General features: G+C 37.4%; 1 protein-coding gene across 1 annotated transcript; it reads left to right on the top strand.

Annotated features, from left to right (window-relative positions):
- The first annotated feature begins 2,745 nt into the window (after window positions 1-2,745).
- Window positions 2,746-8,071, top strand: LOC131536698 (gastrula zinc finger protein XlCGF8.2DB-like). Its single transcript, XM_058769743.1, has 2 exons — window positions 2,746-2,870; window positions 5,242-8,071. The coding sequence occupies exons 1-2, from the start codon at window positions 2,762-2,764 to the stop codon at window positions 6,174-6,176; spliced, it is 1,044 nt and encodes a 347-aa protein (XP_058625726.1). The 5' UTR covers window positions 2,746-2,761; the 3' UTR covers window positions 6,177-8,071.
- Window positions 8,072-15,668: the final 7,597 nt, after the last annotated feature.

The following is a 15,668-nucleotide window of genomic DNA, read 5'->3' as shown; positions in this document are numbered from 1 at the left end:
GATTCTAAAAGGATGTGAGCTAGAACTCTTCGGGACACTTAAGTTTTGCGCCAGGCTTTGCGGCCTTGACTTTCCATTCAACCGAAGCTCCGCGGACCTCAGAACAAGAATAACCTCTTTGGAATTCATCACTCTTCAACCCGGAAGAACGTGATCGCGAGTCCAAAACCTTGAAACCATCAAGACTTGTCATTCGAGACTGTATTCCAGACACACGCCAACAGCCGTGGAAGTGCAAGTATGGTACATCTAACTAAACTAAACAGAGATTTGGTATAAGTTATAGACTCCGTTATGAACGGCGCTGATGGTTTTACTCAGGTGGGTCATTGACTCTTTCCATAACTGCATTCTGTTTTCTCTAATGGCTTCATTCATCCACTTTAGCTCCCCTTTTGTATATACGCGCGAGTGTATGTATGTTTGTTTGTTTGTTTAGATTAGTTATGCGTGTTAGGGTTTAGTTAATAAAAGTCGTGTGCACAAATTACATGAGTTTCTGGTTCTGCCTTGCAAATTAATGTCCCTTTACGATTCTGACCCTCGCTACATGCTCTAATGCATTAATACTTAAGAAAGTATTTTCTGTGGCCACGAAAATATCCTTTCTTAGAGTTGATATGAACTTACACTGAATGGTCGCTGGACGTTTTTTAAAAAGGACGAGCATTTCAGTTTGTCCCACCCAAACTTCCTTTAATCACATGCTTATGTTCCTCTGAAGAGGTGAGACCAGCATGACACTTTTAAAAAAAGTTGAAACTGTATTATATTCAGATTACACTAATGACTGTTTTCTCTGTGTATTACAGCACTGGACGAATGTTTAGGTCTTATAATGTCATTAGCACTGCTGGTGTCCTGTAGTTGCGAGTTTCATTTACGGCAGAAAATGTAAACACGGGAAAAATGTAAAAAAGGTACAATAACAATTTAACAAAATAACAATTTTAATCACCATCTTTCTTATTCAGTGAGTGATTATTATTAAAACGGGTAAAACTCAGGTTTAAGAGATGCATTATGTTGTAGGAGCCATTTTCAGTTGTGTAGTTTTCTTTCAAGCCACTAGAGGGTGCAAAAGGTATTTCTGTTGTTGAATCAGCAAAGTGACTGGGCATGAAGAAGCTCAAACAAACTTTTTGTCATCGTGATGGACTTAGTACTTAAACGCTTCTTTAAAATGTATTTATTGTTTGTTGCTGTTTGAATTTTTGAATCAAAAAGGACACAATAAATGGATTGGAATATCCAAGTGTATTTTTTAAAGTATAACCATTGAGTATCAATGTCAGTCTTCTTTTCAAGTACAAACAACACGTCAGAAACAAGATTGTAAAATGGACAATCATGCACCTACAAACACTCTAATACATAATAATACATAATTTTGATTGTGAAATCATTCAGTTTAGATGTGTAGCTAATATGTAAATATTCATATGCCTGCATATACGTAATAAATAAATTTACCATTTGGGCTGCCATTGGTTGTTAAGTTATTCATCTAAATTGTCAAAACAATTTTGAATAGAATATTTGATTTAGTACATTACATTAACGTGTAAATTAATGACACATAAAAATAAATAAGAATATAAAAAGTCATTTTGATATGTTGTAAGCACATTTTGTGCTATGACAAGTAAATGAGAAAATGTTCCTTTTTATTTTCTATAATAACTCATTGGCTGATCCATTACCATCCTTATATCTAATGATGCTACAACTTAAGAGTAAATACTGTTGTTAATAATGGAGCATCTTCCCCTCTGTTGTAAATGGTAAAGCTGTATGTTATGGGGAAATGTTTTACGATAGTTTAAAATATTGTAACAAGTATTCTGTTTTTTTGTGAATTTATGCCCACAAAGGGGCGACATATCCTGAAACATAAGAGTCACGTTTTAAAAAATAAAAATAAAAAAATCATGAAATTGTATTATTTGAGCTCAATAAGATGCAAAATATCAATAAATTATTATTCTGGTGTTTCTTTATGGTCGTCCCCTTTTTAGGGTTAATTACCTCTAGCGGTTAATGATACATTCTCCCACATGAAAAGTAGGCAGAAAAATACTGTAACCACGGTCGTTTGTTTTGAGTGTGTTTGTATTTGTTTTGACACATTTGTATGTCTCATATAGTTAGAAATAATAATATAGTATAGAGTAGTTTTATACACTTTTAGCGTGTCTTGATTCAAATGCTGTTTCTGAACAATTAAATAAGGTGTGAATACAGTGAAATCTCTGCTGATGATCATGTAAAGCTTTTCAGAAGAGCTGATTTCATGCTAATAGTTCCTGTTTTCACCTCATTCATGATGCTGATGTCTTCAAATCACCTGTGAACTGCCACTTAAAGCTCATTCAATTGGTCTAAACAGACTGAAACCAACTGCAGTTCAACTAAGCTGAAATGTTTTTTTGTTGCTTACATATCTGTACAATTACTTCTGTTTATTCTTATATTTTTATTCATTTTATGTGTATTCATCTATTTCATCTATTTTGTTACTTTGTTCTTATGACAGATAAACAAATGAAAAGTTTAAGTTTTATATTAGGTCGACTCGCAAATAAATAAAAAACTCATAGAATGTGAACTTTTACTTTTATCTATCCATCTATGGAAATGTGAACACAAAACATTGAATTCTTCAAATGTGTGAAATAATGAAAACATCAATTCATTAACTGATTATTCTGCTATTCCTGCCAGACAGCTTGAAGCTCCTCCCACAACAACTCGCCAATAAATGCTGAAATATTCCCATCAGCCTAGAAGTGAAGCAGAGCTGAACACTGAGGACACGAGAGACCCAGAACCCTGCAGAATGGAACATGAAGAGACCGAAGAACAAAGAGGTTGGTGTTTATTTTTGAATCATCATTAACAATTAATGAACATTAAAGGTCATTATATTCGTAGTATGAAAAGTCATATGTTATTTCATATTTAGTAAAAATATCAAGTAATACACGGGACACTTTCTATGAACGGTACAAACTGGAGTGTAAAACTGAAATTTTCTTTTCTGTCTTTTTTTATTTTCAACAAATGGTCAATGAAAGGAGGTGCGAGGGAAAAAAATCTGGAATTCTTATTTCAAATTTCCTGAATTTGATTTACATCCGCTTCAAAAAATTTTAACATTTCGTAAATTAAGTAAAATCTCATTTATATTTACTTGCAATAAACTTCAGTTTATTTTAAATTATAGAAGTCAGTCATGGTTATTTTTTACCCTTTTGGTAAAAGGGTTGATGAATGCAGTCAAAACTACACCGGATTGGATGGGTTATATCAGTGTTTCCCAGCCCTGTTCCTGGAGGCACACCAACAGTGCACATTTTCGATGTCTCTCTTATCTGACCAATATATTTCTAGTCCTGGAGTTTCTACTAACGAGCTGATGAGTTGATTCAGGTGTGTTTGATCAGGAAACGTTGGGAAATGTGTAGTGTTGGTGTGCCTCCAGGAACAGTGTTGGGAACATTGGGTTATACGCAGAGCACAAATTCATGTACGAGACACATATCACTTTCACTAGTTTTGGTAAAAGGTGAGATTGGATTGAGATTCAGTGGGTCAGTGCTAATGCTAAAAAGGTTCATTTAAATTGTTTTCATTCATTTTAAAATAAATATTTGTGCTTATATTGTTTTAAAAAGAATAACTGATCAATGTGCCTAATTCATGAAAAGTTCCAGGGACATATAATTGTTTATTAAAATGTAATCAAAATTCACTGTACTATTGTATAGACTTGGTCGGCATTGCTGGGAACGCCCACAAAAACGTCATATCCGTTTATGCCGTGGGGGAAAACAAACCGTTCGAATTAATGTACGGAGACCTTGTTAGATGCTTGAGCTTTACTTTTTGTTATGATTTAAATTGATTTTTGCTTGGTGCAGTACCGAAAAGTTGCTGTGTGGCGTTCTGTACCTCTAATAAAAAAAAAAAACGATCTGAAGATTTATATACTGCCGAATAAACAGATGGAAGCAGCACAATCTGAGCAGGTAGCACACACCATCAGAACTCCGACAGCAGTTATGGATATACAACGTATGAAACGTATCAAGCTTAATATTCATATTTATTTGCACTCCAGATAGACTAGACTACCCTTCAATGACTGGTCATTAGTCCCGTCCCGCCTGCACTGCAACCTGTGTTCTGGGCTTACAGCAACCCTCCTTCACATCAAATATATGTCACTCCCTGATATTTTGTGATGTAAATGTCATAATCTATTAAAACATTTATTTCATATTATTATATACAATCCCTCACGAAAATTAACAATGGTATTACTATAGTAAATGTAGGCTATAGTAGGCTAACCGTATTTTTTGGGTGTTTTTATTACCAGTTGTAGCCTATAACCACAGTTTTACTACAAATACCATGGTTAAACTATGGTTAGTGTTGCAAAACATGTTTCATTTGTTTTTTTACCGTGGCTTACCTATAATAACCATGTTTTTTTTTTTTTTTTGGTTGTAACCACAGTTAATTTTCGTAAGGGATATTTTCATGTTATTTTAGATCTTTTTATTTTACGGCGTGTATTTGTGAAAATGATTAGGCTATACGTTTAGCACACACCACATAGTGCTGTGCATTTCAAAGCACTTCAGTAGACCTTTAATGTTACCTATGTTTTGTCAATGTTAAAATTATTTTTAATATAGAAATAAAAAAGTATGACAGGCTTTTACTGTAGTCTTTATCACTTCATTAAGATTAAACAGAATAGAATGACAAATGTTTACTTTCACAAGCCGTCACGAATAGGTTTGTAGTAAGCTGTCTCTTGCCTGGAGACTCAATCAGGTAACAAAAAGAATCGGGAAACGACACCTCTGGCCATTCCGCTGGTCGTTTGTCCAGTTACAGATACCGTACGGACAGTCTGACACAATACTGCTCAGTTTTTCGACGTATCTTGCTCTGTCGAGCAGCAGAAATGATTTATGTACACCATTCTGGGTCAACACCATGCTTTTCCAATGAGGGGGAAAGGATCATTTTCCCCCACCCTGACTCCGCCCACACAGCTATGACACGACACCGACCAGGTCAATTGCAATTGTCTATGTTCTGGTGTTATATATGAGTTCACTTTGTCATTTCCCTTTAATTCTTTAATGGTATACAAAAAAATAAAATACCCCATGAGTGGTTTGGAGAATAGATGGATGAAACTTTTTTTTTTTTTCTTTTTAGACATAATGGAACAGATCGAGGAGAGTGAAGGGGAGGAGAAAAATCATCTCATCAAAACTGGAGAAAAATCATTCAGGAGAGCCAAAAATTCTTGCCCTCAGACTGGAAAGAGATTACCAAACAAACAAAGCCTTAAACTTCACATGAGGGTTCATGGTGGAGAGAAGATGCACACATGTGATCAATGTGGAAAGAGTTTTGCACTTAAAGGAAGCCTGAAGAAACACATGAGGATCCACACTGGAGAGAAACCACACACATGTGATCAGTGTGGGAGGAGTTTTACACAAAAATCAGGTCTGAAGACACATATGACAATCCACAGCGGAGAGAAACCGTACTCATGTGATCAGTGTGGGAACAGTTTTACAGATGCAAGAACTCTTAAATTACATCTGCATTCGCATTCTGGAGAAAGACCATTTTACTGTGACCAGTGCGGGAAAACTTTTACATCAGCTTCAATCCTAAGGGTCCACCTGAAAATTCATACAAAAGAAAAGCCTCATGTATGTTCTTTGTGTGGAAAGTGTTTTAGTGTGCTGAGTGTCTTAAAAGAACACCAGAAAAGACACAGTGGTGTGAAGGAACATATGTGCTTTGATTGTGGGAAGATCTTTGTTACTGCCACTGAGCTGAGAAGGCACCAGACAGTTCACACTGGAGAAAAGCCTTACAAGTGTTCACACTGTGACCAGAGATTTCATTTGCCAGGATATGTGAAAACACACGAGAGGATCCACACTGGAGAAAAGCCGTACTCATGTGATCAGTGTGGGAAGAGTTTCACACAAAAAGGAAACCTTAAGAGTCACATGAAAATCCACACTGGAGAGAAGCCGTACTCATGTGATCAGTGTGGGAACAGTTTTACACAAAAACGAAGCCTTAAGAGTCACATGAAAATCCACACTGGAGAGAAACCGCACAGATGATCAATGTGGGAATAGTTTTGCAAAAAAAAAATACCACCTTAAGAAACCCATAAAAAACCACAATAGAGACGAGCCACATGTTTCACACATGTAGCACTCTGAAGTTACATCTGCATTCTCACTGTGGACAAAATCCAAAACTGTAATCCAATACAGTAAAAGAACAAGCATTATACCTGAAGAAATGTGAAAGTTTGTATGAAGGAGAAGAATGTGTTTAAGATTCACTGATCTTGTGTCTTGATTTAACATCACATGAAAAACTAAGGTGAACGACATTGTATTGGTCATTCAACATGATGGCGTCAGTTTAGTGACTAGATTCAATAGTTTCAAGTGAGAACGTTTAAATGCCTCTACTTCTCCTGACCAGGTGCTGCTTAAGCCGTTCAGGGTACTATTATCTTTAGGGACTAGGTTTGCTAGAGCAATTTTTTGTATAGTCTTTTGATGCTTTGGTTAAGGAGTCACTTTTGAGGCTGTGTGTAAGTTTAACTGCCTATAAAATACAGTGCATCAATCACAGGCTTAGTTGGACTTCATGACTGCAGCACCAAAACGGCACATTTTCAATCAAGAATCCTGCTGAAGATACACCGGATCTCTTGGTCTTTGCTTCTGAGTGTCCTACTGTCTTTTAAAATTACACAAGAAAAGACATGATGTGAAAGGTCATATGTGTTTTGACTGTGGGAAGAACTAAAGCTGCACTAGAGAGATCACGATGGAGACAAACCTTATAAGCTTTCACACTTTGAAAAGCAGTGGCAGTCTAGTCCACAGTAACTCAGCTCTACTGAATGTTTCAAGCTGATTTTGAGATGTAGGCTAACATTTTATTGTGATATGATAATGAGCAGTGAAAACAGCACATTTTTAACATCTATGCTAGGGTTACACGATTATGGACAAATTAGAATTGTGATTGTTTCGCTTTGTATTGTAATTGTTGATATACATTAAAATACTTCTGAGAGTGGCAACTGCATGTCATATGTAGATTACACACATCCAAACTGGACAATACAGGGTGCTGTTTAAAAGCAATAAAAGTGCCTGGTTTAATGCTGTAACGGGGCAAACGAAACATGAGACGTGCGGATCCATGTGCAAAGCTTTATTAAGACCGAGAAGTGGTCATAAACACAGGCAGAGCAACGGCAAACAGGAATGGCATGGGCAAGACACCGTAATCCTAGGACAAGCTTGGGTTGTCGATCGGCAAACAATATCCAGAGGGCTAGACAAGAGGGGTAATCCAGGTACACGAGCAATGGTCCAGGCAGGGGCAAACAGAGTCCAAGTGGAAGGCAAGGGGTTAGTCTCAAGTCTACTTTATTTATAAAGCCCTTTTTCTCTACAAAGTAGACCAAAGGACTGTACAGCAACACTACAATAGATATCAACAATAACAATTAAAAATCAACAATTAAAAGCCAAAGAAAACAAATATGTTTTCACACGGGATTTAAAAACATCAACTGAGGGTGCAGATCTGATGTCAGGTGGAGGAGTATTCCATAGTCTTGGGCCAGCAACCGAAAATGCACGATCCCCTTTAGTTTTCAGACAAGTTTTCGGAATTAAGAGCAGTAAGCAATTGAATGATCTTTGAGGTCTACAAGAGTTCATATGAATCAGGTCCTTAATATATTCTGGGGCCATATAATGGACAGCTTTAAAAACATACAGCAACACCTTATACTGAATCCGATATTTAACCGGAAGCCAATGCAACTTTTCCAAAACTGGAGTAATATGCTCCCTTCTCTTTGTGCTAGTAAGGAGCCTCGCAGCTGCGTTCTGGACCAACTGCAATTTTGAAATGAGAGATTGGCTTACTCCCAAATAAAGAGCATTACAGTAATCCAAACGGGAAGAGATGAATGCATGAATTACAATCTCAAGGTCAAGAACAGACAAAAAGGACTTCATTTTTGCAATAGTCCTCAACTGAAAAAAACAACAACTTTTCACCACACATTTAATTCGGTGATCAAACGTTAGAGCAGAGTCCAAAAAAAAAAAAAAAAAAAACACCCAAATTTCTTATTTGGGACCGCACATTTGCTGTCCATGTACCCAACACATCGTTAATGTTACTGTTAATGTTACTGTCAACCCTATTTGGACCAAACATGATTACTTCAGATTTACTCGCATTTAGCTGTAGGCAATTTTGCTCTAACCAGCACTTCACTTCCTCGAGACATACTAACAAAGACGATTAAGAACTTAATTCTCCAGATCTAATAGGCAAGTAAATCTGAATATCATCAGCATAAAGATAAGACATACTGTGTTTTTTAAAAATAAGGCCTAAAGGCAACAGAAAAAGTGAAAACAAAATAGGCCCCAAAATGGAGCCCTGAGGTACTCCACACTCAAGAGAGGCTGAAGAGGAAGAAAATTCCCCAACCCTCACTGAAAAAGATCGTCCCGTCAAATAAGAAAACCATTTTAAAACAGTCCCTCTCAGCCCCACTGCATGTTCTAAACGATTAATAAGAATTTTGTGATCTATTAGATCAAAAGCTGCACTAAGGTCGAGCATGATTAAAGCTCCTCGACTACCCGAGTCTGCAATGAGTAACAAATCATTGGACACTCGCAATAAAGCTGATTCAGTACTGTGTCCTGCCCTAAAACCAGACTGAAAAGCATCTAACACATCATTGTTAGCCAGCTGAGAACTCAGCTGAGATAAAACCACTTTCTCCAATACCTTAGAAAGGCAGGGCAGCTTTGAAATTGGCCGATAATTCGTGAATTCCAAAGGGTCCAAAGCAGACTTTTTAAGAAGGGGCTGAATGACCGCTTGCTTAAGACACGATGGAAAAATACCAGTAGAGAGACTACAGTTCACAATAGATATAATACTTGGCCCAATAAAATCAGCTGTCGCACCAAGCAAACCTGAAGGCAAAACATCCCAACTGGTTGCTGGGCGTTTCAATTGAGCAATGATATAACTAATATCGGTAGATGAAACCAGATCAAGTTCATCAAAAATGTTAACATTACTAGAGTCATCTACTACCTTTCCATCCAAACCATGAAACCTGGACCTAATATTTTTAGTTTTTCCAGAGAAAACACTTCTCACAACACTCTATAGATGGAGATATTGTAACAGGATTTGGATTAAAAAACCTATTAATAGATTGAAACAATTTTTGGCGAGTTTGAGTGCTGTGATATAATATTTGAAAAATAAGCAGCTTTAGCATCCTTTACAGCTTTCTGGTACCCAAAAAGTGAATTTCGTAAAATCTGGTGAGAAACCAGAAGTTTATTTTTCTTCCAAGCCCGTTCTGCCTTCCTACACTACTGTCTGAGAACACGCGTATGTTCATTTAACCATGGCTGATTATTTACCTTACGATGCTTAACCTTGTAAGGAGCAACAGAATCCAAGACTTCAGAACATATAGAATTAAAAACAGTAGACAATTCATCTGGATCTGCCGTAAGTGGCGCAGACTCCAGCCAGGATACATCAGAAAAGGTACTAAAAATCTCACCAAAAACCTGTGGTGTTGATGGAGTAATTATACGGGAAAAAACAGAGGAATGACCCACCCTTATTTCATTTAGCACATTTACACTGAAAGTAACAGGCATATGATCCGAAATACAAACATAATTGACATTAACATCACAAATTGACAACCCTAGAGAAAAAACAAGGTCCAAAGTATGTCCTTTCTCATGCGTAGGGCCTGAGACATGTGGAGTAAAATTAAATGAATCCATCAGATCTGAAAACTCCTTAACCAAAGGCTTACCAGGACAACAAATATGAATGTTAAAATCCCCAACAATTAAGATATAATCAGACAATAATAAAATAGAAGATAAAAAATCTGAAAATTCCTGGATAAAAGCCTGGCTGTACTTTGGAGGTCGATAAATAACCACACCCAAAACAGGCTTAAAAAAAAACTCTAGTTTTAACAACTGAATTTCAAAGCTGGAATAGTTCATAGTCGATAAACGATGACATTTAAACTGCTGTTTGCACACTGTAGCTAGACCCCCACCACGACCCACTGATCTTGGAGTATTAATTAAATTATAGTGAGTTGGACAAATTTCATCACATAGACTCCACTCATCTACATTTACCCAAGTCTCTGTGAGAAATAGGAAGTCCAAGACATTGTGTGAAATAAAATCATTTAAAATGAACGTCTTGTTTGTAATCGAACGTGCATTAACCAGCGACATCTTTAAAGTCTGTGAGACCGTAGAAGTGACAACTGTGGCTTGGCCAGACTTTACCATCTTAGGATAAAGTAAGTTACTCAATTCAACACCTCTGAGACACGACGAAGGCTTTGCATCCAAGTAAAAGGGCAAAGCCGACGAACATCCATCTGGGTAAACTGGCAGCAAAAATGAACGGCGCCAACCCCAAGACTCCACAGCAAAATCCAATCTGTCTTCTCTTACACGCTGCACCACATCAGGATATCTCCGCAAAAATCTCCGCTTCACGTGAGCACCTGCACGCCTCCCCCGTCTTCGCTTACAGCAGACACATCCAGCCGGAGAACACTGTATACGCCGAGGCAGCGCAAAATGAGTGAAAAAAAAACACTTATTTCCACTACTAATCGACATGTCCAAAACAAACGAACGAATCTGAAGCAGGGTACTGCGATCATAAACCCACAGCGACTGACACGGACAAAACAAAAAATATAAAAGAACAAAAAAAAGAAACAAACTAGTAAACGAAGAGGAACGACGGCAAGCCACTACACTGGTCGGCACCATCTTGGTTAATCCAAGATACAATGGCAGGAGAACAGCAAACAGAAAAAGGCAACACAAAATGACTAGACTAGAACCAGACACTGAGACTAGAAACTAAGACAGGGAAATGGCTCCGTAGAGTGCTATCACTTGGAGAGCGATAAACACAGACAATACAGGAACTTAACAGAAAACACAGAATGGCTCAGTAAGGCAACTAACACTTGAAGAGAACAATACGCAGATCAATACTCGGCAAACTGTGAACGGAAGTCAATGGTTTATATAGGGTGTGTGATAGTTCTCAGGTGTGAGCGTGTGACTGAGACAGCTGTGATGATGACAGTGTGCTCAGTGCAATCAGCTGTGTGTGTCGTCAGTGCAATGGATGATGGGAATTGTAGTCTGGTGAAGTGCAACAGTAGTGTAGTGCAAGAGTCCATGTGGTGAGCGAGTGACCTCTGGTGGTGAGTGAACGGAAGTTCATAGACCGGATTCGTGACAAATGCATCTTCACTTTGTTAAAAAATGGCTGTGACATCCATGTTTCTTGTTCACAGCCACAAGAGGCCATAACTCTGCTATGCTTATTTTTGCTTGAGTTAATCATTGCAGTTTTGTTGGTGATGCCTTCAAGTGCATTTTGGAAACTTGTGATGTTTTCTTTTTTAAAAAGGACGAGCATTTCAGTTTGTCCCACCTAAACTTCCTTATGTTTCTCTGAAGAGGTGAGACCAGCATGACACTTTTTTAAAAAGTTTAAACTGTATTATATTCAGATTACACTAATGACTGTTTTCTCTGTGTATTACAGCACTGGACGAATGTTTAGGTCTTATAATGTCATTAGCACTGCTGGTGTCCTGTAGTTGCGAGTTTCATTTACGGCAGAAAATGTAAACACGGGAAAAATGTAAAAAAGGTTTGACATGCAAAAATAACATGATTAAAATAACAATCTTTCTTATCCATTGAGTGATTATTATTAAAACGGGTAAAACTCAGGTTTAAGAGATGCATTATGTTGTAGGAGCCATTTTCAGTTGTGTAGTTTAAAAGTTGCAAAAGGTATTTCTGTTGTTGAATCAGCAAAGTGACTGGGCATGAAGAAGCTCAAACAAACTTTTTGGCCATTGTAATGGACTTAGTACTTAAACGCTTCTTTAAAATTTCTTTATTGTTTGTTGCTATTTGAATTTTTGAATGAAAAAGGAGACAATAAATGGATTGGAATATCCAAGTGTATTTTTTAAAGTATAACCATTGAGTATCAATGTCAGTCTTCTTTTCAAGTACAAACAACACGTCAGAAACAAGATTGTAAAATGGACAATCATGCACCTACAAACACTCTAATACATAATAATACATAATTTTTGATTGTGAAATCATTCAGTTTGGATGTGTAGCTAATATGTAAATATTCATATGCCTGCATATACGTAATAGAATAAATTTACCATTCGGGCTGCCATTGGTTGTCATTCTACAGAAACGTCCACTTTTGGTATGGCAAGATGTTTTAAAATGTATTTCTTTTTTTAACATAAAATTATCATCATGTTACATGTGATACATTTTATTTAATGTGACTGAAAAAAAAACACACGGTAACACCAGTGACACAATGAAACACCAGTGACATACATTAGACCAATGTAGCACATTTTAGCTCAAGGGGGAATTTTAATAATTAATCGTAACTCTTTATAATTAATTATAATATTTGGATAAGTTAATAGAATTAGCTTGATAAAGCAGAATTTACAGTTTATTGATCAGGTCATCTAGTGAACGCTCAGTATTGATTATTTATGAATTCAAAGAAATCTTAATTTCTAGGGTAAGAGAAATACCCTTTTTTGAAAGTACAGTACTACTCGGAGCATGTAACAAGATCTAAATCATTAAATTGACTTTGTTGCAAGCAGGGAATCAGAAACAAATACTCACATGTATTGTGGATGAAGTTTTATTAACTAAATCACAAACACATAACTAGACTAAACAAACACATACATATATATATATATATATATATATATATATATATACACACACACACACACACACACGCGCGCAAACATAGATGGTACATGAGAAGGGTAAGTGAGACTGGATGAATGTAACCAGGCAGAAACAGGGGAATGACCATCTGAAAGAACCATCAGTCTCTAATTCAAAGCACAGTATACGATAGCTTACAACAAACCTCTGTGTGGTGAAAGGAACGATACTTGCATTTGAGTTGGCTGTGGAACGGGAGTCTCGTGAATCTTCTGAAGAAGGTCTGGATGGTTCCATTTGATGGCCGAAGTTGCAATCTCTTGAAACTCTGAGGTTGTTCTGGACTCTGTTGTGGTTGAGAGCAACATGATCTCACAGAATTCCGTGTAATGTTCACGGACTTAATTAACCTCCAAATCTGTGGTGGCATCACGGAATCGCAGAAAATTCCGTGATGGGCTCACAGAAGTGAAACCAATGTAAGTCAGTGACAGGCATCAGCCGTGCTCCACGCACAGAAACCCTTAGCATCAATATGCCGACGCCATACTGGGAAATTTATCGTCATCATTATTGTTCAGAACTGGGTAGGTTTAGGGTGGGGGTGAGGGTGGGGTCAGGTACTCCAGTGAAAGTATAACTGCATCGGAGTCACTCTTTTTACGTGGTCCGATGCAGCGCTGGTGTTGAACCAGTGAATCCGTGCATGGACCACGGCTGATGCCTTCTGTGAGCCCATCACGGAATTTTCGGCGATTCCGTGATGCCACCACAGATTTGGGGTTAATTAAGTCTGTGAACATTACACGGAATTCTGTGAGATCAGGTTGTTGAGAGAATCCTCACGTGGCTGGGTGTAAAATGGGGCCTGCTGTGGAACTACAGGCCACAATCCATAGATGAAGATGCAGAGACTGCCGGGAGCAGAGAGAGAAAAATGTCTGAGCCTTTCCATGATGGTGAATTCCTGGGTTGAGTGAAGATGAACTCCAGTGGTATTAAACTCCAGTGGTCAGGAGCCACCGCACAGGGCTCTTTGTTGGGGCCTGCTGGCGCGCCCGCGCCGGTTCAGGCGCTCCGTGAGTCCAACCACACGGGCAGCAATCGGAAGATTTTGCAGCAGAGAGGGGGGACGGACCTGTGCGTGAGCCCTTTAAAGTCAGGGAAGAGTCACACCTTTCAGGATGGGCTTGACCAATGAGAAAGGCTGAATTTCCAAGCGGGAGGCTGGAAATATTGGGGGGTTTTATGACCCTTTGTCTGAGATCATGGTTCGAAAGGCTCTGGCAGTCTATACTTTTATTAAATTACAAACACACATGGCATTCTATGAGGTGGTGGTGTACACCAAAGTGTGCGTCATCAAATGAGAATTAATTTGGTAGGAGACACGATATAGGTGGGGTTACATTAACTAGTACTTCACTCATAAAACATGCATACAACAAAATACAATGCAAGAGACACCATACAAGACAGTTAAAATCATACACACAGTGTCCTGGGATGCATGTTCATTCGTAGAAAGGTTTGTCTATAAATTAAATGGAGGAAATTTTTGTTTTTATGGGCATTGAGTGACATGTCATATGGGCATTCAGAAGGGTCTTTTCTTACTGCACTTCGCATCTCACATACTTTTGAGCAATAAAACCGTCTTATCAGATGGTTTCCCTGGTAACTGAGCCCTTTAGGGTGCTCTTTCAGGAGAAGTGTCCAAAGACCCTCAGTTTCTTTGTGGAACAATTTTCAATAGAATAGTTGATTTAGTATATTACATTAATGACATGTAAATTAACGACACATAAAAATAAATAAGAATGATATCAAAAGTCATTTTGCTATTTTGTAAGTCCATTTTGTGCTATGACAAGTAAATGAGAAAATGTTCCTTTATTTTCTATAATAACTCATTGGCTGATGCATCAACATCCTTATATCTAATGATGCTACAACTTAAGAGTAAATGCACACTGTTTTTAATAATGGAGCATCTTCCCCTCTGTTGTAAACGGTGAAGCTGCATGTTATGGGGGAAAATCTTTTACAATAGTTTAAAATATTGTAAGCAGTATTCTGTTTTTTTTGTTAATTTATACCCACAAAGGGGCGACGTATCCTGAAAAATAAGTCAGGTTTTGGTAAAAAATCATGAAATTGTATTATTTGAGTCCAAATAAGATGGAAAGTAGCAATACATAATTATTCTGGTGTTTCTTTATGGTCGTCCCCTTTTTAGGCAGAAAAATACTGTAACCATGGTCATTTGTCTTGAGAGTGTTTGTATTTGTTTTGACACATTTTTATGTCTCTTATTATTATTACACTTTTAGCATGTCTTGATTCAAATGCTGTTTCTAAACAATTAAATAAGATGTGAATACAGTGAAATCTCTGCTGATGATCATGTAAAGCTTTTCAGAAGAGCTGATTTCATGCTAATAGTTCCTGTTTTCACCTCATTCATGATGCTGATGTCTTCAAATCACCTGTGAACTGCCACTTAAAGCTCATTCAATTGGTGTAAACAGACTGCAGTTCAACTAAGTTGAAATGTTTTTTTTTTGTTGCTTACACATCTGTACAATTACTTCTGTTTATTCTTATATTTTTATTCATTTTATGTGTATTCATCTATTTCTTTGTTAGTTTGTTCTTATGACAGATAAACAAATGAAAAGTTTAAGTTTTATATTAGGTCATCTCGCAAATAAATAAAAAACT

This window comes from Onychostoma macrolepis, chromosome 03 (genome assembly GCF_012432095.1).
Source record: "Onychostoma macrolepis isolate SWU-2019 chromosome 03, ASM1243209v1, whole genome shotgun sequence".
Classification (NCBI taxonomy): Eukaryota; Metazoa; Chordata; class Actinopteri; order Cypriniformes; family Cyprinidae; genus Onychostoma; species Onychostoma macrolepis.
The sequence above is the reverse complement of the archived record's forward strand: the minus strand, read 5'-3'. Positions and strand labels throughout refer to the sequence as shown.